We start from the raw sequence: 25,686 nt of genomic DNA, 5'->3' as shown, positions 1-25,686 counted from the left end.
ACTAAACAAAATAATAAGAATTAAACAATGGTTGTTGTATTGCATGTTATCTTCAAATTAGTTGTTTATATAACCAAATATAAGCATTCAAACTTGATAAAAATACAAATGGTAAAAATAAAAAGTTTTAAGAAATTAAAAAAGAGAAAAAGAAAAAAAACTTAAGCACTAACTGCTCTTTTCCATAGATCAGCAGAAATCAGAAGTACAGTTATCCAAGCTATTCTGTATATATACATAAATATATATTTCCCCCATTTTTCCTTTGTCCATTTTTTAAACCCAGGTTTTCCCTTCCCTTTGAACAGATATTTTCCCTTTTACAGTATCTGTTGTACGTTTCAGATTATATTTACTCTTCCAGGTTCTCACACTAGTGAGACAATACAGTGTTTGCACATGTCTTTATTAAACTATCAATACATATGCTTGTAAATTAAACAATAAATCGTAGTCAAGAAATTTCCTAGTTTCAATCAGTATGGCTCACAAGTTAACCACATTATCACTAAAAAATCCAAGTATAGTTAACTTTACAAAACTAAGTAGTGATGTTTCCTTAAAAAGTCATTCTAGGGGGCTGGCAAGGTAAAGCATCTGCTTAGGCAAGCGCTCAGGGACCATGGTTCAATACCTGGTACAACATGCCATGCCAGCCCTGCCCCAGGGTGGGCACATCCAGACACAAAAAAAGTCATTCTATAGGGGACTAAACTCACAAAACAAGTATCTGGTGAATGGCTCAGATAAAGAGATAGTGAAATGTGGTTTTGTGGCCTCCAAGAAATCAAAACAGTCTAAGAATAAAGACAAGAACTTCAGTAGACATCCCATATTTATCCAGTTTTCAAACAAAGGAAGGTCATACTGAGGCTAGGCTGGAAAGAGTAAGACCTTGGAAAATTAGTGCAAGGACCTTTCCAAGTGGTACATTTTGCAAATTAAGAAAACCATCAAATCTCTAAAGTTCCCAGTTTTACTGCTCTAGAACGAGAGGGCCAGTAGCCCAAGTCCTTGGCTGCCTCAGCTATGGTGTCATTCTACTTCAGAGTCCTGTCAATAGGAGCTTCCCAATATATCCCAAGAGCACTGTGCTTGGGAGTAAAACCCTCACACAGCCTGGTCCCTGACATCATTCCTTTATGGATGCTGGCTTCTCACAGCTAAACTGTACCTTGCTAAAGAGTGGCGAGGATACAATAAATTATTCATCGATCACTAGGGGTCTGAATATCCAATACGCAAGGGCTTATTTTTCCATCAATCATACTTTTCATATTTGAAATTTGGAAGACAAAAGCTAATTACATATAATACTTGGAAGTCTACTGCTGATACTCTAAATAGTAAAAAATTTATCACCATGTTTGGGCACAAGTTTTCTCTCTAATGAAACACCAAATAGAGTTTTTAGTACTTCTTCTATTTCTTCCCCCTTCAGTGTCTTAAACTCTACCAGATCTACATTGTCCTTATAACTGAATTTCCTGTAGCTGAGAGTCCAGCCCACTAAACAGTGAACCCCTTCAGGTGTCTGCAAGGAACAAATGGATACGCTTGGAAACATAGATGTAGGTGATGTCTGAAGGTAAGTATTTATGGACTCAAAATCTTCAATTGTTCGAGGTTCAAGAGTAAAGGAATAGATTTTCCGGTATTTTTCCATTTCTAGAAGATCAGAATTAAGAAATTCTTGGTGTGGAATGTACTGTTCTCTCCTGATTTGGTCTAGGTACCAAATTCCATTTTCTTCTGTCAAGCGGAATATGCAAGGCACTTGAGGTTGATCCTTCCCAGAAATTAACTCCAGAGGCTCCCATATCTGGTAGGAGCATCCAAACCCAGCATCAACAATGTAGCTTCTGCCATCTAGGGTCACCTGTACCAGAAGGTGGATCATAGCACTGCTGTATTTCTTGGCTGGCGGGTTATACACATATCCTCCCAACATTGTGGTCTCAAACCCCATCGTGGTCAGTGCCCAGTAGAGAAGGTGATTGACCTGGAGACACCAGCCACCCCGGTTCTTCCTCACAATTTGATCGAAAGCTGCCTGTAAGCCTAACTCCATGGATCCTCCACAGTGCATGGTAAGGTTTTCAAAGGGAACAGTTCTAATCTGATGCTGAAGAATGTCAGTTAATGTTTCCAAGTCCAATGTGTTCCTGGAGTTCTTATAACCAATTCTTTTAAAATAAGCTTCAATGTCCATGGTCCCTTGAATCAAGGAATAGAAAACAAGGAGAAATATTACCACTTTTGCACTAAGATTCAGGAGTAGGCTAATTATAGCTAGAATGAATTTTTTTAATATGTAAGTATAAACAGTTTTACAAATATCTCCAATAATTATATAGGAATTAATATACATTCCCATTTACACTAAATATTGTGTCACCCTAGCAAAATGTTTTACATTTTTTGTTTTCAACTTTGAAGTATCAGATGTAAGAAATCCAGGTTAAATAACAAACTAAATGATAACTACAATATGTGTGATTTTTTTCATTCATAATAGAAAAAATAATACCATTTGTATCCATTAAAATCGGCTTCTAAACAAAGTATGGTGGCTCAGGAGGCTAAGGATCACTGTGAGTCTGAGGCCAGTCTTTACTATTTGGTGAGTTCATGCCCAGCCAAAAATAAATGGTGAGACCTTGTCTCAAATAAATATATAAATAATTTAGATCAATAAATTTGGCTTCTAATGCTTTCTTATAGGAGCAGGTAAATTATTCAGGAGAGCAGATGGTATCTATGGAAACTAAGTTATTCATCAAAAAAAGCAAACATAAAATTCTCCACTTAAACATTTACATTGATCCGGTCATTGATTCGCTCCTTCACCCATGAAGCACTGTTTGAGATTTGTGCCGCAATCTAAGCCGCAGCACCAAAGGGGGAAATAAAGCTTCATTAAAACTTGAAAATTTAGTGAACTAGCTCTGGCAATATGACCCTTATGCTTACATTTCCATTGATGTACCTGAGCCCTTGCACTTCTTTTCAAGGTTCATTGCACCAGCACCTCTTCACATTTGTACAAACTAAATCTCTAAAGATCTGACTTAGAGAATAGCAATGGCCAAGCTTCGCCAGCACTTTCTTGGCTCCTTCAGTAGAATCTACAGAACATGTGTGGCAGCGAGGTGAAGAGTGACCTGGAGAAATAAGGTGCCTTATACACAAGGGGCCATTTACTGAGGCAGTGATCATTCCCTATTATTTCTTTTACAGTGTATCATTTGTTTTCAAGCTTTTGCTCCTTCCTCTGTGAGTCTACAATGCTCAATTCCATTCCTTTTTACTTGGGTGCCTTTGATACCTTTTGATTTCACGATGATAAGATGTTGAGATGGAATTTTATACTTTCAGGTTCCTTAGGATGAAATCAATATTTATCAGAAACCTCACTGCTAGCAATGTGCTGTAGGCAGTGATGGTACTCTGTGAACAAATGTAAAACACTCTCTAGTCCTAAAATGTGGTCCAACAAGCAGGCACTCGGAAAGTGGCTGCCAGGAAAAGAGGCAGTGCAGACCACATCGGCTTTGCACACAGCGGTATCATCCCTGAGCAGGAGCAGAGCTTCTTTCAGGCTGGCCATCCACACAGGAGACTTGCAGAAAGCAGGGTGAGCACACGCAGCGAGCCCATGAGAACCCTCAGGAAGGCGCTGCGTACCTGTTCTGGCAAGCTGAACGCAGGGTGATGGTCAAAGTCTCAGAGTATCTCTTCTTCCTGACACAAATTTTAAACATGACAGGGGAAATAGTTTAAGAAATACATAAGATGTTCCTATCAAAAACAAAAGAATAGTTTTACTGACCACTACTTATGAGGAGCATGTAATCAGCAAGAACAGGCAGACAGCTGACCAAGTGGTAAGCAACTGGGGGTCCCTGACAAGGGTGAGGGAAGTAAAGCAATGGGAGACTGAAGGCACCCTGGAAGGTGGAAGCCTGGGGGCTTGGAAGCCCCTACAGGCATCACAGAAGCCACTACCCAGATGCCTGCTCCATGCCCCTGATTACTGCCAATACATTGAGCAGATACAGCCAGGTGAAGTATGTAATGGTAACACCTGGCTTCATTTGGTGGCAGCATAGCCCTAGATGGTGATATGGAAACCAGACAAGGAAGAAATGGTACAAAAGAAGAAAACTCAGTGGAGACATTGGTACACATAAGTGAGTATGATGATAAAATATGGGAAATTACACTATGACAATGGGATAAGGAGAATCAGTGGAATATGCAAAACTTACATGCTAAAAAATGCAACCAGTTCAAGAAGAAAAATGAATAGAACAAAGTTCTTCTTAGAAACATGCAAAGACAGAGCATGTTTAATGGATTTGTTAATGAAAAGGTAAAGAATAAAATGAAGACATAATCAGGTTTGTTTGTTTTTAACAGGGTCTAAAGGATCTCACTACACAGATCGGACTTGTAGAGATCCACCTGTGTTCAGCCTCCCAAGTGATGGGATTATAGGCGCAAGCCACCATGCCCAGTCTTGATCCCCGTCTCAGCGTTCCTTGCAGGCGAGGCTGGTTTGGTATCCAACCTGGTCGATGCACTCTGCCTAAGCAGGCATTTGGCTGGCCCCATAATCAGATTTTTAAAAGAAAGATTTGAGAGCACAGAACATACGCTGAATACAGATGGAATACAATTAATGATAAAAGGGAACTGCATAGATGCTACATAACATCACAGTAATTTGAAGAAAATGTTTTATAATGAAAGCTTATAAAAAGATAAAATCATTTCAAAAGTAAACGAAGGGTTAACAAAAATTGCTAGAGGACTGTCATACATTCCCATTTCTGAGACACAATACACAACATCCACAAATTAAAGGAAGAATGGTTTACAATGGGGCAAAGTTTGTTGAAGTTTCAGTCCAAAATCGGCTGGCTCCAAGGCCGGGAAGCCTGGCAGAGGGCCCTGGCAGGGGACAGAGAGCTCATGGCATGGGGATTTGAAGACGAGAGGAGGAAGGAGGGAGCTGGCCTTTTCCAGGAGTGGACCACGTGCTCCTTCATGGCTGCACCTCCTCACATCACTCTTAGCTATAACTGCATCAGGGACAACACACTGCAGAGTAAGAGACCCCTGTGATCAATGACTTCCGCACAGAGCACTGGGAGGCGCCTCGAATAAACGGTTACAAAGACGGGCTCTGCTGCAGCAACCACTGAAGAACAGTAGCCATGGCCCTCTGCTAACTCATGGCCACGGGCCTCAACAAGGGTCACAAGATGACTAAGAATGTGAGCAAACTGAGGCACAGTCGCCGTCGCAGACACCTCACCAAACACACCAAGTTTGGGTGGGACATGATCCGGGAGGTGTGTGGCTTTGGCCCTTAAGAGCGGTGTGCCATGGAGCTGCTCAAGGTCTCCAAGGACAAACGCGCTCTCAAATTCATCGAGAAAAGCATGGGGACGCACATCCATGCCAAGAGGAAGTGTGAGGAGCTGAGCAACATGCTGGCCGCCATGAGGAAGGCAGCTGCCAAGAAGCACTGAGCCCCTCCGGAATAAAGCTTTGCAGGAGAAACCAACCAAACAACAACAACCAAACCAAACCAAACCAAACCAAAACAAAAAAACCCCTCAAAAACCAAAAACACAAACAACAAAAACAAAAAAACCAAAGACAATCCACTTGGTGCTTTTGGAAAGGAGGGTTCAAAAAGTATAACAGAAAATACACAAAAGATATAGTTAGCTCTAGCTGTAGAAGCTAGATTCCAATGCAGATCCAGATACATGTATGTATACATAATATGTAATATAGGTAAGTAGAGGGCAGACAAGATGATTCAGAAAAGTTGACTGTATGTGTTTAACACTGATATGTTCTCTTTACATTTTTGAAATTTAAAATTAAAAAGAAATACTTAAACATATTGTAAAGAAGGAACAGAATTCATGATGAAGAAAGTATCTTGGGGAGGTGGCTCAGTAGAATAAGTGCTTCCCTGGCAAGTACAAGGGCCTGAGTTCAATCCCCAGTTCTGCCAAACAAGCAAAACAAAACAAACAAACAAACAAACAAACAATAAATAAAACAAAAGAAAGAAAAAAAGAAAGAAAGAAAGAAAGAAAGAAAGAAAGAAAGAAAGAAAGAAAGAAAGAAAAGAAAGTATCAGGTAGGCACCAGAACATTCCACGAAATTTCTAAGATGAGATTAGTGAGATATGTTTTCAAAAACAATGTAGTTAATTTCAAACTCCAATTATTATTATGTTACAATTATTTGAAATGAACTGGAGACACAAATCCAGACAATCTTAAATGTGAAATAACATAAGAAATACAAAGGCAAAGAAAGGAAGGGTCTCATTAAGGAATGAACAGAGTCCTAGAATCATAAAGGGTCCAAGGAGTGTGCAAAGCTGCACCCATTCTGCCAGAGCCGAGAGCAGAGGCCCGAGCCACTGGCTCCATGCTCCTGTGGCTGTTTCGCTCTTGCTGCACCTTACAGTCCATGCTCAGGGTGCTGCCTGCCTAGATGCACCCAGTGTAAATGTGGTTATGTTTTTGGTTGTTGAGAGCTCTTGGACCACCTCCCCAGTACGCCTCCTAACAATGTGACAAAACTTCCCTCAGGCATTGCTCCAGTCATTTCTGATAAGACCACTGAAAACTTATTGGCTATATCAGATCATTTGGAGGTTTCTGACCAGCTGCGTTAGGAGGAGTGGAAATTGTTATGAAGTTTGACACAACTGTTGGGTGGACATTTGTAAAGTATACAAGAGGAAAATCTGGGTAAGGGAACATATCTTAAATGCAGCTATTTTTAAAAGACATTTTCTTCTTCCTCACAACAAATCTTGGTGAATAGCATTATTTTCTCTTATTTTACTGATGGGGAAACAAAGTTTTGAGAGAATTTAAATGACTTGTTTAAATTCTCACTGCCAGAATGTGGAGTGGTAAAGACACCAACCCAGCCAGACAGTTTGACTCAAGGCTCTACTATTGTCACACCCCACGTAGGTGCCAGCTCAATTTTCTGAACAAATTTCAGCATTTGAAATTTAGGGCTAGAGTAGAATATAGTCTCTTGACCTTCTGAGATCAGATTTCACCTGTTACAAACACACAGCATGTGGATCAGGGAGCGCCACTTACCCACTGCCGTGGAGCTGCAACCAGGAAAGAGGCCTAGTGCAGTTCTGTTTGTTTCAAAGTCTGCAGAGAAGTTGCCTTTGGCTTTCCAGAGTTCCCACCCCTTGGCTCACACAGCTCAGAGGTCTCTGGGAAATGTACGTGCCCAAGTTCCTTGTTTCTCCTGTGGGGCTCTTAGAGAGGCCTTCTTCCTAGAAAGGAGTTGATATTCATGTTACCTGCTTATTCTCATGTCTTGGGCTGAGAGGCACAAAGGCACTGCACATAGCTGCTGCTCTTGGGTAGACTTAGGCCAGAGTTTCTGTGTGTGACATGGAAGTTCAGAATTAAAGAATCAGGAAAGCCTACCCCAGAATTCGTGAAAGAAAGTGGAAGGTTTATGAATACTTCCAATTTATGACATCCTGTCGTTATCGCCTGATAAGGTCTCCTTTCCCTTTTCATTCTTCCTTTCCTCGTCCTCACTCTCCTTTTCTTCCCACACACAGTCTCCAGGTGTCTGAACTCTGTTCTCCCATGAGGAGGGTGTGTGCTAAGTGTCATCTGGTTGTGCTTCTGCTTCTGTTTTTGATCTACATTAATGACGTTGGTGCTTAAGTCTTCTTGTTCCCTAGATAGTTTCCTCTGAATTTCAAAAACTGCCTTCATGGCCTGAAGAAGGTCTTAGGCTATCACTTCTACAAATACTGTACTAGTAAATTCTGCTAGAATCTTAACCTGAGCCTTCATTCCTGAAGGCTTCCTGGTAGACTATGCTTGGGAAGGCAGATTGGAAGTATAAAATAATGTCCATGAAATGGGTCTCACGTGTGGTTAGTTGAAGCTGGAGGATCAATGGTCTTCCTTTTCATCTGCTCATGTGGGTTGCTTCCGTAACAGTAGCTTTTGGTAACGTCCTTTGCTTTATGATACTTTTGTCTCTAGATTCCTTAACAACTAAACGGGCTTTGCTGATTGCAGTCCATAAGCCACTTATCCTTTCTTCCTTCAGAAGCACCTTAAATCCACTTGTCTTTGGAATGGACACCCTCACCAGTACTTTGCAACTATTACACAGCTATGTAAACATCTATGTTACAAAATAACTGATTCAGTACACATTTCAGGCCTGAGCTTTCTCTTCATATAGTCGCAATCACACATTGAAGAGGGACGGTAATGTTGGACTAAGTCTTTGGTATAAACTGTAGTTCCCATACTGAAATCCAGAAGCTGAAAATATGAGTTTTAAATAAGTAAAGATTCAGATTCAGATACTCAAGCCATGCTCTTTGGCCTTGATATTCAATGTCTGTCAACAGTTTATCAAGGAAAAAGCAGGCACGTGACAGTGGGACCAGAAAAAAAAAAAGAGGAAAATAACGCAAGATGTAGGAGAATTTTCACTGAACACTGACCTAGAAATTATTATTGAAATTACTTATTCATCTACATATATAGGGGTACATACGTAAAATTATGCATGTGCTTGTAGAGTTGTGTTGCTGGAAGTGAAACACAGGGTCTTGTCCATCCTAGGAAGACTCTATACCATTGAGCTACATGCTCAGACCTATTTAGGGGACATTTTGCTCCTGCATGTATGAATAATAACTTTGATTTTATCTTGATGGAGCCATACCACAGGTTTATCCAGTAATTTATCCTTTGTCAAGAAAAAGGGAACTCATTTTTGCATAAAGTGTATCCAAGTTTTTTATTTTATTTTATTTATTTTTTTATTTTTTAGGGAAGGGTCTACAAGGTGCTCAGGGTCTCACTACTAGATTGGACTCATTGTGATCCACCTGTTTACAGCCTCCCAAGAGCTGGGATTACAGGTGTGTGCCACCATGCCCAGTTTTAATCAATGTCTCAGCGCAGTGCCCTGGGGGCAGGGCTGGCAAGGCAGGCCTGGGGATCAAACCCTCAACCCCTGTACCTGCTTGCAAGCACTTTAATCCACTGAGCTATTTGGCCAGCCCTCCAAGTTTTTTAATGTCAAGCACAATATGGAAAAAAGGGAACATACTGAGAGAAACACAGGAAGAGGAAAGGTTTGTGTGAAAACCCGCTAGCCTCGTAGTGTCCCGAGCTGCCAAGGGAAAAACAAATTTGATTCACATTATATGAGCCAATAATGTTTTAGTACACTGTGTAGGCAACAAATATTTCTATAACAATATTTTATGATGGTTATTACTTTTAGACATAAATGATTTAATTATGAAAAAGTTGAATTATAAATATTTATTTATTTTTGTGTTTTTAGGGAAGGATCTACAGGCTGTTCAGGGTCTCACTACTAGATCAGACTGATAGTGATCTGCCTGTTTACAGCCTCCCAAGAGCTGGGATCATAGAAGAGCACCATCACGCCCAGTCTCGAACACCTGGCCCCTGCTCCTGCTCGCAGGTGCTTTAATCTGCTGAGCTATTGGGCTGGCCCAAAACTTTAACTTTTTTTTTTTTTTTTTTTTTTTTGGTGGACCCAGGGATTGAACTCAGACCCTTGTGCTTACCAGGGAAGAGCTTATTCTGCTGAGCTATTTCCCTGGCCCCTGAATTATAAATATCAACGCTCCCATATTTCAAAATGTTTATAAAATACTGTGGCACCGTGAACTACAAATGTATACCCGAAAAAAGTGAGGGCATCAAGAGATGGCTCAACAGGAGCGAGAGGGGAGGGAGAGGGTATGAAAAAATCATATGAAGAATTGTGTGTATGTACCAAGTCAAGGTTAAAAGCATTATGTAATACACACAGATACTAGTTGAATACAATTTAAAGTAAAAGCTTTCTAAAAACTTAGTGGTGTGTCATTCTCTTTGCACAGAGCCATATCGTGCCATTAATTGGCTTCAGTCTTGTCTTGAACATTAGTAGGGTATTTGAAACCCATACCTCATTATTCCATTCGGGTCTTAAGTCCTAAATTACACAGGTTGTAGTTTGTCAAAATTACAGGTTAAAAATATGCTGGTTGAATGAATATATAGGAAATAGTTTTCTCACTATTCTCTTGACTCAGTTTCCTAAATGTTCTATGAAAGCATCAACAGAGCCGGGTTGGAGGACTTTCCAGGGAAGATTAGTATGACTGCAAAGCCCACAACATCAGCTTTCAAATACTGGGTGGTAGGCTTTTAAAAAGTCATTTAATGAAAGAAAATCAAAATATAGATAAATTGAACAGCAAAATAAAAGAGATAACGGCAAACAGGGAGAGAGATATTCTGTAAATGTGATGTGACCCCAAAAATGGAAGAATGGGAGAAAGGAACATAAAAAATTTAGGATGTGTCCTGATTCCATACCACAATGAATGCATTTATTCTGTACTAAAAACAAGTATTGATAAAATAATAATTTCATTATGTATGCTGATTTTATGGATGAAATACTGTGCTGTTTAGCATTATCTTCAATATATCTGGGAGTATAGAGGCTAGACAGATTATGAATTTGTCACTGGTGAGCCCGATGAAAAGTACTCAAAGAACTACTATTTTACTATTTGAACTTGTGTATGAGCTTAAACTTTTTTGTAATGAAATATTAGATAGCTAAGAGTTGTCAATTTCATTTAAATTTTCAAAGATATAACTCAAGGATGTAGAAATTTTCTGCATTTAATAGCATATATTTAATTTTTTTCTGTTGTGACCATTTTCTCTGTTATATTAATTTTGAGCTCCATTCTTGTTTTTCTAGTACCAGTTGATAGAATACTGGATTGTTGATTACAGTCTTTCTTCCTTGTTAATGAGGACACTTACTGCTATAAACTTTGTCCTTAGAACCTTTCTGGCTGCATGAAGTTTTGCAATGTTAAGCGGCCAAATCAATAATGCAAACATAAAATGTGTCCACTTCCAGAAGCCATGTTCCATGTGTCAAAAGGTCTATCTCTGTGAGGACGGGCATTGCTTACAGTTCCTCTCCTGGCTCAGTTTATAGAGTTGGAAGGAAATAACTGTGCTCAGCTTCACCATGAAAACACAAGGAGCTGAACAGGAGCTTCGACACCCCGACACCCTTCCCAGATACATCGGAAGGATCTGGCCTCTACATGACTGGTCCTGAGATCCTGACAGGAAGTGGCACATCCCAAACCAAACCTAAAGATTCCACCAAAAGTAGAGATAACAGTTGGGATAAATACGAAGAATGGAGGGATGCCTTAAAAAATTCTGGCCAGAATGCTAAGATAATTTCTTTCAGTGACTTAGGTCTCACCTGATAAAAGGTAACCATCGAGGTCCAGTTCTTCAATTTGACAGCTAAAATTTACTCCTCTGAGTCTCTCTACAAACCTTTTGGCTTTTTTCCTTAGGCAATACATAGAGAAGAAGATTTAGGTTACTCACTGTACAAAACAATGAACTTAATTCTCCCTGAGCCATTCTTGGATCTCGTCAGTATTTCATTGTATTAGCATGGTCAGAATGTAAGAAACTAAGTTCTCTTCAAGTGTACAAGAAGCCACCAGCCATCACCCAAAGAAAGAAACACAGCCCAGTGAGGTCAGTCTGGGAAAGTAGCATATATGAAAATCTATTTTGTCATTCTCACTTCTTGTCAATTTGTCAAGTATGAAGCGGACAGGCGAGAATAGTGTAAAGAATTCAAGCATTATTATGTGGGGAAATAATGCGCTAAAGGTGGAAGAATGACAGGATGCAATGACAAACTCCCATTGAGACGTCACTCCTAACTTACTGACCTTATTCATTCATCTGTACAAAACCATTTGCTTATAGTTTAATCTAGGTTTGCCACTGTGTCATGTGTGGATGGTATTATGTGTTGGAGCAATTTAATCTACAAATTTAGGGAGTAATTCACTGTGAGTCCACTGGATTTGGAGACTGAATATACACAAAAAACTGATGTGTTTTTCACAAAATGTGGAAGTAAACAAATGAAACAGGTAAATAAGAAATCATTAAGATTTCCAGGCAGACGACACCTAGTCCATAATTTCCTTGTATCTCCAACTAGAAATGTTAATTCACGTAATAGCTGACAATATTCTTTTTTTTTTTTTCGGAACTGGGGATTGAACTCAGACCCTTGTGCTTGCCAGGGAAGCGCTTATTCCACTGTGCCATCTAACCAGCACCTAGCTGACAATATGTTAATATTCTTCTTAGAATATAAGTTATCAAAGTGATGTCTTTTGTCATTTATAATTATCATTTTAGACATAAATTATTTCAGGCTAGAAGTCACTAATTTTAAAAACCATTGTTTCCTCATTAAGAAAAACGGTCTACAAAGAAATGTGGCCATAAAAATCCTGGGAGAAATGATTTGCTCTGTCACTCTCTTGGAGCAATCACAAGGTCTTACGTATGACTTTAAGCATTGCCTTAAGGACAATTAGGTTATTTAGTCTCATTCTTTTTCATTGCATTCAATCTTAAGCTACACAGGTGATATTTTCTAAAAATGAGATTTTAACAATAACTGGTTGTCTTTCATGGAAACAATTTTTCTCACTGTTCTCCTTACACAACTACCAATATATGGCTGTGAATTCAATAACAAACCAATGCTAGGAAATTTTGTAACATGAATCAGTATGGTTCATAAAATGATCACATTATCACTAAAAGCATTCAAGCATAATTAGTTTTATGAAGGTGTATAGCTATGTTTCTTTAAAAAGTTATTCTATCGGAAACTCGGGTTAGCCTTCAATTTCAAAACAAGTGACTGGTGACAGTGGGCTATGGCTTTGGTGGCTCTAAGAAGGTCAAAACTGTCTGGGAGTAAAGATAAGAGCTTCTCTAGACATCCCATATTTATTTGGCTTTAAAAAAAAAAAGAAGGTGGTATCAAGTCCAGGCAGGAAATGAGCAAGACCTTGGGAAATTAGTGCAAAGATTTCTCCAAGTAGTTGTCTTTTCTTTTTTAAATCAGAACCGGGAATTGAACTCAGACACTTGCACTTGCCAGGGAAGTGCTTATTCCACTGAGCCATCTCCCCATTCCCTCTCCAAGTACTTTTTAAAATTAAGAGAACTGTCTGATCTCTAAGGCTTATGGGTGGAGTGTCAGCAGCCCACGTCTGTGGCTGCCTCAGCTGTGGTGTCACCTACTTCAGATCCCTGCCAGGAGGAGCTTCCAATGCATCCTGAGAGCACTGTGCTCTGGACATAACCCTCACAGCCTGGTGTCTGACATCATTCCTTTCCGGATGCTGGCTTCTCAAGGCTAAATTATAACATGTTAAAGAATGGAGAGGATATAATAAATTATCATAGATCACTGATGATCTGAATATTCAGTACACAAGGGCTTATTTTTTTTTTAACAATAATTTTCTTTTCTTTGACAAGTAAAAACAAGAGTAAGAAAAACAAAAGCAAAGACAGAAACGGTAACATACAATATACATGTTATAGATTTAGATTTTCATTACAATAGCTCATCAACAGTGATTGATATATTATCTATTTTCATCGTCAACTCTGTTGCTCAGAAGAACAGATACAGTTACATAAGATGGGACATATGATTGAATATTGCCACATACTTCCAAGAATTCTTAAATGTTTGTTCTTTGCTCTCATTTTCTTTTATTATTTTTTTAAAAAAAGTTTACTTGATATTAGAAATGGTACACATTTAGAAGACCAAGATGACAGGTATTTCAAGCATGGTTTTGGTATTACACATTGTTGTCTTCGATGTAGTTGCTTAGTTCACAAATATCAACATAAAGTTAGTCACATTGAGTATTCTGCCCATTATCTGATATTTTCAAGAGATGAAAATTCTTAGGACTATTTTTTCCATCAATCATACTTTTCATATTTGAAATTTTGATGACAAAAGTTAATTATATATAATACTTGGAAGTCTACTGCTGATGCTTACTCTAAATAGTAAAAAATCGATCACCATGTTTGGGCACAAGTTTTCTCTCTAATGAAACACCAAATAGAGTTTTTAGTACTTCTTCTATTTCTTCCTCTTTCAGTGTCTTAAACTCTACCAGATCTACATTGTCCTTATAACTGAATCTCCTATAGCTGAGAGTCCAGCCCACTAAACAGTGAACCCCTTCAGGTGTCTGCAAAGAACAAAAAGATTTACTTGTAAACACAGATGCTGGAGATGTCTGAAGGTAAGTACTTATGGACTCAAAATCTTCAATTGTTCGAGGTTCAAGAGTAAAGGAATAGATTTTCCGGTATTTTTCCATTTCTAGAAGATCAGAATTAAGAAATTCTTGGTGTGGAATGTACTGTTCTCTCCTGATTTGGTCTAGGTACCAAATTCCATTTTCTTCTGTCAAGCGGAATATGCAAGGCACTTGAGGTTGATCCTTCCCAGAAATTAACTCCAGAGGCTCCCATATCTGGTAGGAGCGTCCGAACCCAGCATCAACAATGTAGCTTCTGCCATCTAGGGTCACCTGTACCAGAAGGTGGATCATAGCACTGCTGTATTTCTTGGCTGGTGAGTTATACACATATCCTCCCAACATTGTGGTCTCAAACCCCATCATAGTCAGTGCCCAGTAGAGAAGGTGATTGACCTGGAGACACCAGCCACCCCGGTTCTTCCTCACAATTTGATCGAAAGCTGCCTGTAAGCCTAACTCCATGGATCCTCCACAGTGCATGGTAAGGTTTTCAAAGGGAACAGTTCTAATCTGATGCTGAAGAATGTCAGTTAATGTTTCCAAGTCCAATGTGTTCCTAGAGTTCTTATAACCAATTCTTTTAAAATAAGCTTCAATGTCCATGGTCCCTTGAATCAAGGAAAAGAAATCAAGGAGAAATATTACCACTGTGAAACTAGGATTTTCACAAGTAGGCTTATTATAGCTAGAATAGGTTTTTAGTATGCAAATATAAAGAATCATTACAAATATCTGTAATAATTTTGTAAGAACTTACATTCCCATTTTCACTAAATATTCTCAGTCACCCTAGAAAAATGCTTTATAATTTTTGTTTTCAACTTTGAAGTATCAGATATTAGAAATCCAGGTTAAATAATGAGCCTAATGGTAAATACTTTGTATGTGATTTTCTCATGGAGAAAAGAAAAAAAAAATATATTCCATCTTATATCTCTTAAATTAGGCTTCTAAGTAGGTCTTGGTGGTACATGCCCGTAATCGCATCACTCAGGATGCTGAAGTAGGAGGATCTCTATGAGAAAGTGGTCAGTCTGGGGTACACAGTGAGTTTAAGGGAATCCTGAAATATCCTTTCACAAATAAGTGAGTAAATAAATTAGGCAAGTTCCCACTTCCCCATAAGAGCACAAGCAGTGTTCAGTAGAGTAGATGATATTAGAAATGACTCAGTTAAGCTACTTATTAGCTAAAACATAAAACTGTCCACTTAAAGATTTACATCGATTCAGTCAGTCATTGTTTGGTTGGCTTATTAATTTGTTCCCTCATTAAGTATTGTATGGACTTTTGTGGGTGACCCTAATATACAGCACCAAACAGGGAAATAGAGCTTCCTTCAAACCCAGAAGCAAAACAAAAACTTAAAAACTTTGGGCATATCCTTCTGTTTACATTTCCATTGATGTACCTGAGTCCTTGCACTTCTTTTCAAGGTTCATTGCACCAGCACCTCTTCACATTTGTACAAACTAAATCTCTACAAATCTGACTCAGAGAATAATGACGGCTAAGCTTCCCCAGTACCTCCTTGGCTCCTTCAGCAGAAGCTACAGAACATGTGTGGCAACGAGGTGAAGAGCGACTTGGAGAAATAAGGTGCCTTATACACAAGGGGCCATTTATTGCTGCAGCGATCATTTGCTGTTATTCCTTTTACACTGTGTCATTTGTTTTCAAGCTTTTGCTCCTTCCTCTGTGAGCCTGCAATGCTCAATTCCATTCCTTTTTACTCTGGTGCCTTTGGTACTTTTTGATTTTAAGATGATGTTGTTGAGATGGAATTTAATAATTTCAGGTCTCTCAAAATGAAATCAGTATTTGTTAAGAACCTCAATACCAGCAATGTGCTGTAGGCAGTGATGGTACTCTGTGAACAAATGTAAAACATTTGTAGTTCTAAAATGTGTCCAACAAGAAGGCACTCAGAAAGTGGCTGCCAGGGAAAGAGGCAGTGCAGACCACATCGGCTTTGCACACAGAGTGGTATCATCCCTGAGCGGGAGCACAGCTTCTTTCAGGCTGGCCATCCACACAGGAGACTTGCAGAAAGCAGGTGAGCACACGCAGCGAGCCCATGAGAACCCTCAGGAAGGCACTGCGTACCTGTTCTGGCAAGCTGAACACAGGGTGATGGTCAAAGTCTCAGAGTATCTCTTCTTCCTGACACAAATTCTAAACATGACAGGGGAAATAGTTTAAGAAATACATAAGCTGTTCCTATCAAAAACAAAAGAACAGTTTTACTGACCACTACTTATGAGGAGCATGTAATCAGCAAGAACAGGCAGACAGCTGACCAAGTGGTAAGCAATTGGGGGTCCCTGACAAGGGTGAGGGAAGTAAAGCGATGGGAGACTGAAGACACGCTTGAGGGTGGAAGCCTGGGGGCTTGGAAGCCCCTACAGGCATCACAGAAGCCACCACCCAGACACCTGCTATGGCAACAGGAAGGTGGACTAAAGCCTGCTCCACGCCCCTGATTACTGCCAATACATTGAGCTGATACAGCACAGTGTGGCATGTAGGGGTAACACCTGGCTTCCTCTAGATGAGAAAGCACCTCTTGCTGTGGACACAGGGACAGGACAAGGAAGAAATGGTCTGAAAGCAGAAAACCCAGCAGAGACACAGCTCTACATACAGGAATATGATGATAAAATATATTAAAATATAGTATGCATTGGGGTTAAAAGAAAAGATGTAACATGTAACTTACATGTCAAAAAGCAACGAGTGGGACTGGGGAGATGGCTCAGTAGAGTAAGTGTTTGCCTGGCAAGCGCAAGGGCCTGAGTTCCATCCCCAGTTCCGACAAAAGAAAAAAAAAAAGCAACGAGTAAAAGAAGAAAAATGAACAGAAATAAATATAACGACATGCCTAAGAACTTGGCAGGAACCTGTGAAATGGAGTTATTAACAAAAAGTTAGGGGTTGGCCAGTGAGTTCAGTGGCCTAAAGTGCCTGCTTAGGCAGATGCAGGGACCAGGGCTCGATCCCCACCCCACTCCCCACGTGACCCCACCCCCCTAGGCACGCTGAGATGGCAACTGAGACTGGACATGGTGGCACAAGCCTATAATCACAGCATTTGAGAGGCTGAAAACAGGAGGATCACTATCAGTCCAATCTGTGTAGTGAGACCCTATAGACCCTGTACTAAAATATATTAAAAAAGTAAAGGAATAAAATGAAGACATAGTCAGGTCTCTTTAAAGAAACATTTGAGAAAACAGAAAATATACTGATCACAGAGATAATACATAATGATAAAAGAGAACTGTAAAGATACTATTTAATATAGGAATTGGAAGAAAATATATTTATTTATTTATAGTGATCTTCCTGTTTGCAGCCTTCCAAATTCTGGGATTACAGGTGCGCGCCACCATGTCCAGTCTCAATCGCCATCTTAGTGTGCCCCAGGGGCAGGGCTGGCATGGCAGGCCCAGGGATTGAACTCCAGGCCCACTGTGTCTGCCTAAGCAGGTGCTTTAATCCACTGAGCTATTTGGCCTGCCCTAAAACATATTTATAATGAAAGACTATAAAAAGGTAACACCATTCCAAAAAAGTAAGTTTAGGGATAATAAAAATGGGTAGAAGACTGTCATAAAATCCCACTGCTGAGACACAATACACAACATCCACAAGATGAAAGGAAGAAGGGTTTACATTGGGTTGGAGTTTGTAGAGGTCCCAGTCCATAGTCAGCTGGCTCCAAGGCCAGGTGGCATGGCAGAGGGGCCTGGCTGAGGACAGAGAGCCCACGGCATGGGGATTTGAAGAAGACAAAACACCAGGGAAGAAGGAGGGAGATGGACCTTCCCAGGCCCCGCTCCCAGGGCACCACCTCCTTCACTGTGGCTTTGCCTCTTCCTATCACTCTTAGCTATAACCTCATCAGGGATGAACTCTGCAGAATAAGAGACACCAATGGCACAATCACTTCCCCACAAAGCTCTGGGAGGCATGTCGAATGAGCAATTAGAAAGGCAGTCCACTTGGTGCTTCTGGAAAGGAGAAATCAAGAAGTATAACAGGTAATCTGTAAAAGACACATCTTTCAGTATCTATCTATCATCTATCTATCTATCTATCTATCTATCTATCTATCTATCTATCTATCTATCTATCCATCCATCTATTTAAAAATTTCCAGAAATGAAACAGAAGGAAAAGAAGGAAAGATGACTCTGGAAAGTTTTACATTCTTGTTAAATTTTTTTTTTTAAATTTTTTTTTATTTATTTGAGAGAGAGAGAGAGAGAGAGAGAGAGAGAGAGAGAGAGAGAGAGAGAGAGAGAGAGTGTGTTGTGTGTGTGTGTGGCCAGCTCAGCCCACCAGGGGGCGGGGCTGGCTGGCATGTGGTGCTGGGGGATTGAACCACAGTCCCTGATGCTTTGCCAAGCTAGTTCCAAGTAGGTGCTTTAGACCACTGAGCCATCTCTCCAGCCCCTCTTGTTAAATTTTTGAAATTTAAAATTAATAAGAAATACTGAAACTTGTGGTAGAGAAGGAACACAATTCATGATGAAGAACATATCAGGTAGGCAGCAGAATGTGCCACAGAAATATCTGAAATGAGGCAGATCAGTAAAGTCCACAGAGCACTGCTAGACTGTCCAAGGCTCAAGGACCATTTTTATGGTTACATGAATCAAAATGGAGACACAAACATATAGACAATCTCTAACATAAAAGAACTTGAGAAATGCAAAGCTATAAGCTGTTCAGATGAAGTGGTTGCTCTTTGGGGACAAGGGAAGAAGGAAGTCAAAAGGAAAACTAAAAGTGCATCACAATGAAGAGTTGCTAAGAGCAGTGGTTGATGAACTCACAGGCTGGTGAAAAACCTAGTCCAGCTCTGCAGAACCAGGAATCTGTGGAAATTAAATCCGAAGAGTGAGAAAGACCAGAGAAGATCGGAGCTAGTACCATCAACAGAGAAACTGTTAAGTGACAAACTCAGGGACATGATGATTCTAAAGAGCTTATTGGAGCAGACTGCAATTCATCAATCAGACAGCACTGGACCCCAGGCCATTTAAGGCTGCAGGTGGGAAAGGAGGAGGATGGAAAAGAGGAGGACAAAGGGGAGGAAGAGAGGAAAGAGACTTTAATAAGACAGCCACAGAAACCAACCAAAGAAATGTACTTGCTAGAATGGAAGTTCATCATCGATGTTACTTGGTGGCTTCTGATTGGACAGAAACCTTTCAGTGCTTACCTTGGTAACACAAGTGTTGGAAATGTTCAGCCCAATGGTTATCCAACTACAACATTTTGTAACAGAACATATTCACATTAAATTATTGAAACAGAAAACAGAATCATGTAGGTATAATCAGAGGGAGAAACAGTGCCATCAAAGAATTGGAGAGCACACTCCTAGCCTAATATACTTTAAGAAAAATAAAGCAAATGCACCAAGGGGCTGGGGATATAGCTCAGCAGCATAAATGCTTGCCTGGCAAGCCCTGAGTTTGATCTCTGATACAGAAAAAAAAAAAACAAACAAACAAACAAAAAAAAACCATGTACCAAGAATCACATGGAATCCTTAGGGTTTCCTGTCCCCCTTAAGGCATATAGTTAACAGAAGGAATTTTGATTAGTGGGTCTGTGAGGGCATGTGGAGCTGATGGAGCTTCAGGACTGAAGTTAGTCTGGGGCCAATGCTTTCTGTTAAGGCCCTGCAACGTTTTATATTTCTGTTACCATTTGCCTATTTCCCTGGCCTGACCTGAGTTGTTATCATAAAGGCCACGATAAGAACACAATTCTCAGCCAACATTTTGGCCCTAGCCTTCCAAGCTCAATTAAGACTCAGGACAAATAAGAACTTGTACTGTAACATCATGTAACTCAGTTGTGTCCTAAATTTTTTGATCAAGGAGATTATGGGGCCAAAGAGGAAAGTGATCGATGATGTAGAGTGTGCCTAAGCAGAGTCACATGGAGAGAAAATGTTCTCTCAGGCTTTCACAGAGAGCACACTGGCCAAGCAATGGCCATGACTCATCCACATGGCTGACACTGACAAAGGATCTACAGTCTGAGATACAGTGTCTCGGGATAAATCCTGAGGGGATTTCACTGACCTTATCAGATCCAAAAGCTCCAACTCTTGTTACATAGATTTTGCTTTATCTTGGTCTTAACCATCCAGCAGAAAAGTATAAAAACGAAGTACAAGAAATAAGGCCATGTTGTTATGTTGAGTTGCAGAGGACTCAGGTCAACAACTTCTCACATTGCCAGTCAAGCAGAAGACCCAATACTGTTATGGACTACTGGGCTATTTTGGAATATTGTGCTGAGTTCACACACCTATAATATTAAATGATGGAACTAAACAAGAAAAGGGGATACAGATGAATGACCATTTTGTATCTGTGTATTCAAAAAGGGTTAGGATAGATATATAGCCACATTCTTTTAATTAAAGGAATAGAAAGATTTGTTCTAATTGTGTTTGTAAACAGGATATCATGTCTGCATCTTGTACAACAAATAACCACTAGGAAGGCAGCATGCAATGTGTTAATTATTGGAATTGTCTTACCAGTTTGATTTGAAACTGTCTCATTGCTATTTGTTTCTCAATAAAATAATGAAAAAAAAAACACCCCACGATTCTCCTTGCAGGAGCAAGTTTTCCTGAAATTTCCTTGCCCTATTTTTCTGAGCTGGATATGAAGAGACTGATAACTTGTCTGATAAGCCCTGGGTCAACAGCTTGTTGGAACAAGGTCCTTTAGCCTCGCTGCTTTGCCTTCAATCTGAGATGATTACTCTTTCTTTCAACAACTGGTATTGAACCTGGTCCTCACATATTCTATACAAATACTCTACCACTGAGCTATGGCTTCACCCTTTTTATTGTGGGGACACAAGGTCATGCTGAGATGCCCACGCTGTGTGCTAACTGCTGCATTCCTCTCACTTCTGTCTCTCCTCCAGCAGGAATGACAGGAGCACATTACTGAGCTGGGCTGCACAAACTTGGAGTCAATCATTAACATACAGGCACAGCTGAATTTCCCAGCAAGCAGATTCCCTAAGCTACCTGCACAGTGTCTACAATTGTCCCACTACATTGTCCCAGTGTCTGGTTTGGAAGAACAGAACTCAGGTCACCTTGGTGTTCATTCTGGGGAGCGGCTAGCTGAGACACAGTCAAGGAAGCAACTTCTGAGGATCGTGCCAACCTGTAAATGTTTTACTCATTTCTGCAGATATCTGGTTAACATGGAATAGTTAGACAAACGTAAGGGTTTGATCTGTGAATGACACAACCCTTCCATCAAAAGACTGTGGAAGTGTAGGGTGACATCCAGAAGTCGCTGCGAGTCTCAATCCTAGTATCTCTGCATCTTTCATGTACAACAGTGCTTTTCAATTTTTGGCTTAAAAAAAAAACAAATCTTGATTTCCTAAAGATGCTGGTGTGAGCAGAAGCCCAATGTAAGAGAAATTAAAAAGGAACTTATCAAGAGAGACACCCCTTATTGGATGCTGTGGCTTGTCTCACAGCACTTATATCGCAGTTGGGGCTTGAGATGGAATCTTCTGCATCTACTGCACGGCCTTCTGTCAATACTAAACAGAAACTCTATGGAGAAATACCAAGTCACTTCTGACCTGCAAGTGTATTTTTCTCCCTTGCTTCTATGTTTTCTTTGTTGTTTTAGACAGTATGTGCTTAGCAATGAGACCAAGCCTGATGGCCCTTCCAGCTTTGCTGGCCATGTGTAAAGAGCATTTACCCACCGCCCTCCGTGTACGGCACACTTGCATCTCTGCTGTGACTCCCAGCAGCCAGCCAATATTGGGGGTGGGGGAGTGGAGGGGGTATAGCAGCAGACCCGGCAAGCAAATGGAAAGGGAAACTGCAGCTAAGGCTCCAGTCAGGAAAGGCTATGCTAAGTAGGCTTCCGGGCAGGAAGTAGCTAGAGGATGACAGTTAAGATCTTTCTGAGAGGCAGGGTGGAGTCAGCCGCTTAAAGTTTGAGACAACAAAGGAGTGGCCTCAGTAAGGAGAGAACAGAGTACTAGAAATGAATAGTTGTTTCAGGCGCCCTGCCGTAGCACTGAGCTGTGTCCAGCAGGCCACTAACTCCTGGGGCTCTTTCCTGGCTGCTACACAGTCTAGTTTGTGCTCAGGAAGATACCTGCCTAGAGGGGCTAAATGTGATAATGGTCACTTACAGCAGGGGAAGACCCTCCCAACTAAGCCTCCTTCCAAGAAATAACACCCCCTCCCCCAGAACTCCTCTAGTGACTACAGATAATATCCACCAACCTTACTAGATATTTGGGATCTTTAGGAGATTTCTAATCAGTTAATTTAAGAGAAGCAGGAATTATGATGAGACTGCCCCTTGTGGGATTACTGCTAGAGACCAAGGGACTTAAAGTACTGAAGAGTACTCCTCCCCTGGGAGGAATTGCCCTTAGACACTGCTACCTTTTAATGGGCCTATTTAGTCCTCAGGATAACATTTAAGCAAATCATAGTATTCATTTCCATTTTACCAGTGGATAAACTGCGTTTGAGACAACCTAAATGATTTCCTTAAATCCTTACCGGTAGAGTGTGGTAAGGCTGTGACTCTGAGTTCAAACCAACTGTCTGTATACCAAAGTATTACAGCACTAGAGCCCACATATGTCCCACCTAAACATTCTGAACAAATTCTAGAACTTGAAATTTAGAGTCAAAGTCCCTCCAGAGTCCTTCGTGAGATCAGACCAGTTACAAAGTACAGAGCAAGTCCGTCAAAGGGTTTCACTTACCCAGGGGTCAGGCACGGCAGCCAGGAAGTAGGCAGTCTCCACTCCTGCTTCTTTCAAAGCCTGCCGGGTTTTCAAGGGCTTTTCGAAGTCCCCACCCCCGTGTCTGCGTAGATTCAGCCCAGGGATCTCTGGGAAATGTAGTTCAAAGGTCCCAGGTCGCTCCTGTGGAGTTCTTGGAGTTTTTCTTTGGAAAGGGGTTGAGATTTGTACTAACTGTTGAATCTCATGCTTCAGCCTATGAGGAACAAAAACACTGCACACAGTTGCTGCTCTCTGGGCCCCTCAGGCCAGATTTCTTACCTGTGATGTGGAAGGTCAGAGTTTGGAAGAGGTGCCTCTGAGCTCCTGACCTATGGGACAGAGAAGATGGGTGATTTTATTTACGCCCCCAATTTTTGACACACTGTCTTTGTCAACTCCTATAAGGTCTCTCTCTTTTCGCCTTTCATTCTTCCTTTCCTCTTCCTCACACTCTCATTTATCTTCCCACACTAAGTCCTTGTGCAATATGTCTGAAATTTGTCCTCAGATGTTGGTACGTGCACGAGCCAAGTGCCATGCAGTTGTATTTTTGGTTCTGTTTTTGAGCTATATTAATGGCACTGACGCCTAAGTTTTGTTGTTTCCTAGATAGTTCCTCTACATTATATTGTAGAAACTGTCTTCATGACCTAATTGTGTAATTTCTGTCCTAGTAAATTCCACTAGTATCTTGCAACTTAACCTAACAATCACCCTGAAGGCTTCCTGGTGACCTGCCCTGGGGCAGGCGCATTAGATCCAGAAAATAATCACCTAAAATAGCAATGATTTGCCCTTTTTTCCTGCGGAAGCATCTCACATTCACCTGCTTTAGAGCGACACCCTCACCAGTACTTCCCTACAATTACATAGCTACGGAAAACATCTGTGCTGCAAAATGACCTATTCCCTACATATCTAAAACCTGGATTTTCTCTTTGCTGTAACTGTAAGGACAAGTAGAAGAAGGCGAGTATTACTAAAATAAGTGTGCAATTAAACCATAGCTCTCATACTGGATGGAATCTGGAAGGGGAAAATAGAGGAGTCATAGATAAGTAAAGATTCAGATGCCGAAGCACAAGCCATTGTCTTGGGCACTAGCATCTGATAGCTTGTCAATATTTCATTCAGGAAGAAATGCACACATGACAGGAGCACCAGACTTAGAACAAGAGAGAAATAAAGCAAGATGGTAGGAGAATTTTCATTAAATACTGACCTAGAAATTGTTACTGAAATTATTTATTCACCTCTATATACATAGATATAAGTGTGTGTGTGTGTGTGTGTGTGTGAGTGTGTGTGTGTGACTTCAGCTTGACTCATGCAGGACATTACTGTGGAATCCGGGCCCTCAAGTGGAATCTTTGGTCTTTAGTGTGTGGACAGATTTCCTGCATTCTTTGTATATGACTCTTTGGGTAACTATCATAAAACAGTCTTATGTGTACTGAATTATATTGTATCCCCTGGCCAACCCCTGAATACAATGGCTATGTATTACTTTCATGTTTTTCCTCCAATTCCCACACTTCTCTATCTCACACCCTTTCTTTCTCTATCACCCTCTTTTACATTGCTCATTCTCCAGTGTTATGTTATCTTCCATATTGCTGGGTGTAAAGTACAGCACTTATAACTTAAAGGAGGAAAGGTTTAACTTAGGTCATATTTTATGGGGATTCAGTCCATAGTCAGCTGGTTCCAAGAAAGAAAGTTCAAAGTGGAAAGGCATGGTGAAGCAAAGCTGTTTAGCTTTTAGAAGCTGTAAAGTGTAGGGCAGGATTGCCGAAGGAAGGACCAGTGACCAGATATAGATCCATGAGGTACATCAATGTTGTGCTTCTGTGACTCATGAGATACACCTACAAGCATGTGCCATTCATTTCCCAGGTGAATTTCAAAACCAATCTAGTTGACATCCACCCCAAGTACCATCTCTCATCCCTTATCAGTCTTATACACAAACACAACTTACACCATATTCTCCAAACGAAGAGATAACAAGTTCATAATTCCGCAAAATATAAAAACAGCTATCCCGTGTGTTTCTGAAATGCAATGACCTCTTTCCACAAAAATTATAGTATTTCCAATATTTTTGAAAAGTCTAGGTTTTGAGACTCAAGGCAAACTCTGTAAGCATGTGTAAAAATTAAAACAAGTTAAATCATCCCAAAATAAAATATCAATGGTGAACAAGCCCATTAAATGAAGGAGAAATAGAAGAATGGCTAAGAACTGGACCAAAATAAGACCAAAGCCAAGCGGAACAAGCATTAAGCTATAGCTCCATATCTAGCATCCAGGACTCCTGGCTGAGATGTGAGCTCTGAAGCCTTGGATGAGCCCATGCATAAGGCATTGCCAGTTGCAGCCTTCATGGCCGTTTTTCTCTTGGGCTGAATTCTCTCATGTCTTGCTGTATTCCTCAGCAGATGTTTCACACTCCTGGTATTTCTAACTTTCTGGAGTCTCCACTATATCTTTGGTTTTATTTTCATAGCTTAATACTTGGCCCTCTCAGGGGCTCCTTGTCTGGTTTTTTTTGGTCTTTATTTTTTTT

General features: G+C 40.4%; 2 protein-coding genes across 4 annotated transcripts; both read right to left on the bottom strand.

Annotated features, from left to right (window-relative positions):
• Positions 1-1,339: 1,339 nt before the first annotated feature.
• LOC101590567 (arylamine N-acetyltransferase 2-like) lies at positions 1,340-23,158 on the bottom strand. 3 transcript variants are annotated; one of them, XM_023714653.1, is made up of 3 exons: positions 23,097-23,158; positions 7,156-7,343; positions 1,340-2,217 (listed from the first exon to the last, which is right to left on the bottom strand). In XM_023714653.1, the coding sequence occupies exon 3, from the start codon at positions 2,210-2,212 to the stop codon at positions 1,340-1,342; it is 873 nt and encodes a 290-aa protein (XP_023570421.1). In that variant the 5' UTR covers positions 2,213-2,217; positions 7,156-7,343; positions 23,097-23,158. The 3 variants fall into 3 exon arrangements, with proteins under 3 accessions (XP_023570421.1, XP_004630675.1, XP_023570422.1); XM_004630618.2 differs by lacking the exon at positions 7,156-7,343 and having other exon boundaries at positions 23,097-23,135; XM_023714654.1 differs by lacking the exons at positions 7,156-7,343; positions 23,097-23,158 and adding an exon at positions 3,688-3,739.
• LOC101590173 (arylamine N-acetyltransferase 2) lies at positions 13,788-23,129 on the bottom strand. The gene is made up of 2 exons (XM_004630617.2): positions 23,097-23,129; positions 13,788-14,902 (listed from the first exon to the last, which is right to left on the bottom strand). Exon 2 carries the CDS (start codon positions 14,895-14,897, stop codon positions 14,025-14,027), a length of 873 nt encoding a protein of 290 aa, XP_004630674.1. The 5' UTR covers positions 14,898-14,902; positions 23,097-23,129; the 3' UTR covers positions 13,788-14,024.
• Positions 23,159-25,686: the final 2,528 nt, after the last annotated feature.

The sequence above is a fragment of the Octodon degus genome, unplaced genomic scaffold (assembly GCF_000260255.1).
Source record: "Octodon degus isolate 3935 unplaced genomic scaffold, OctDeg1.0 scaffold00036, whole genome shotgun sequence".
Classification (NCBI taxonomy): domain Eukaryota; kingdom Metazoa; phylum Chordata; class Mammalia; order Rodentia; family Octodontidae; genus Octodon; species Octodon degus.
Note: the sequence above shows the minus strand (reverse complement) of the source record. Positions and strands in the feature narration are given on the sequence as shown.

Coding starts and splice junctions, on each gene's coding strand:
- LOC101590567 (XM_023714653.1), bottom strand. CDS start 2,212: ATGGACATTGAAGCTTATTTTAAAAGAATTGGTTATAAGAACTCCAGG.
- LOC101590173 (XM_004630617.2), bottom strand. CDS start 14,897: ATGGACATTGAAGCTTATTTTAAAAGAATTGGTTATAAGAACTCTAGG.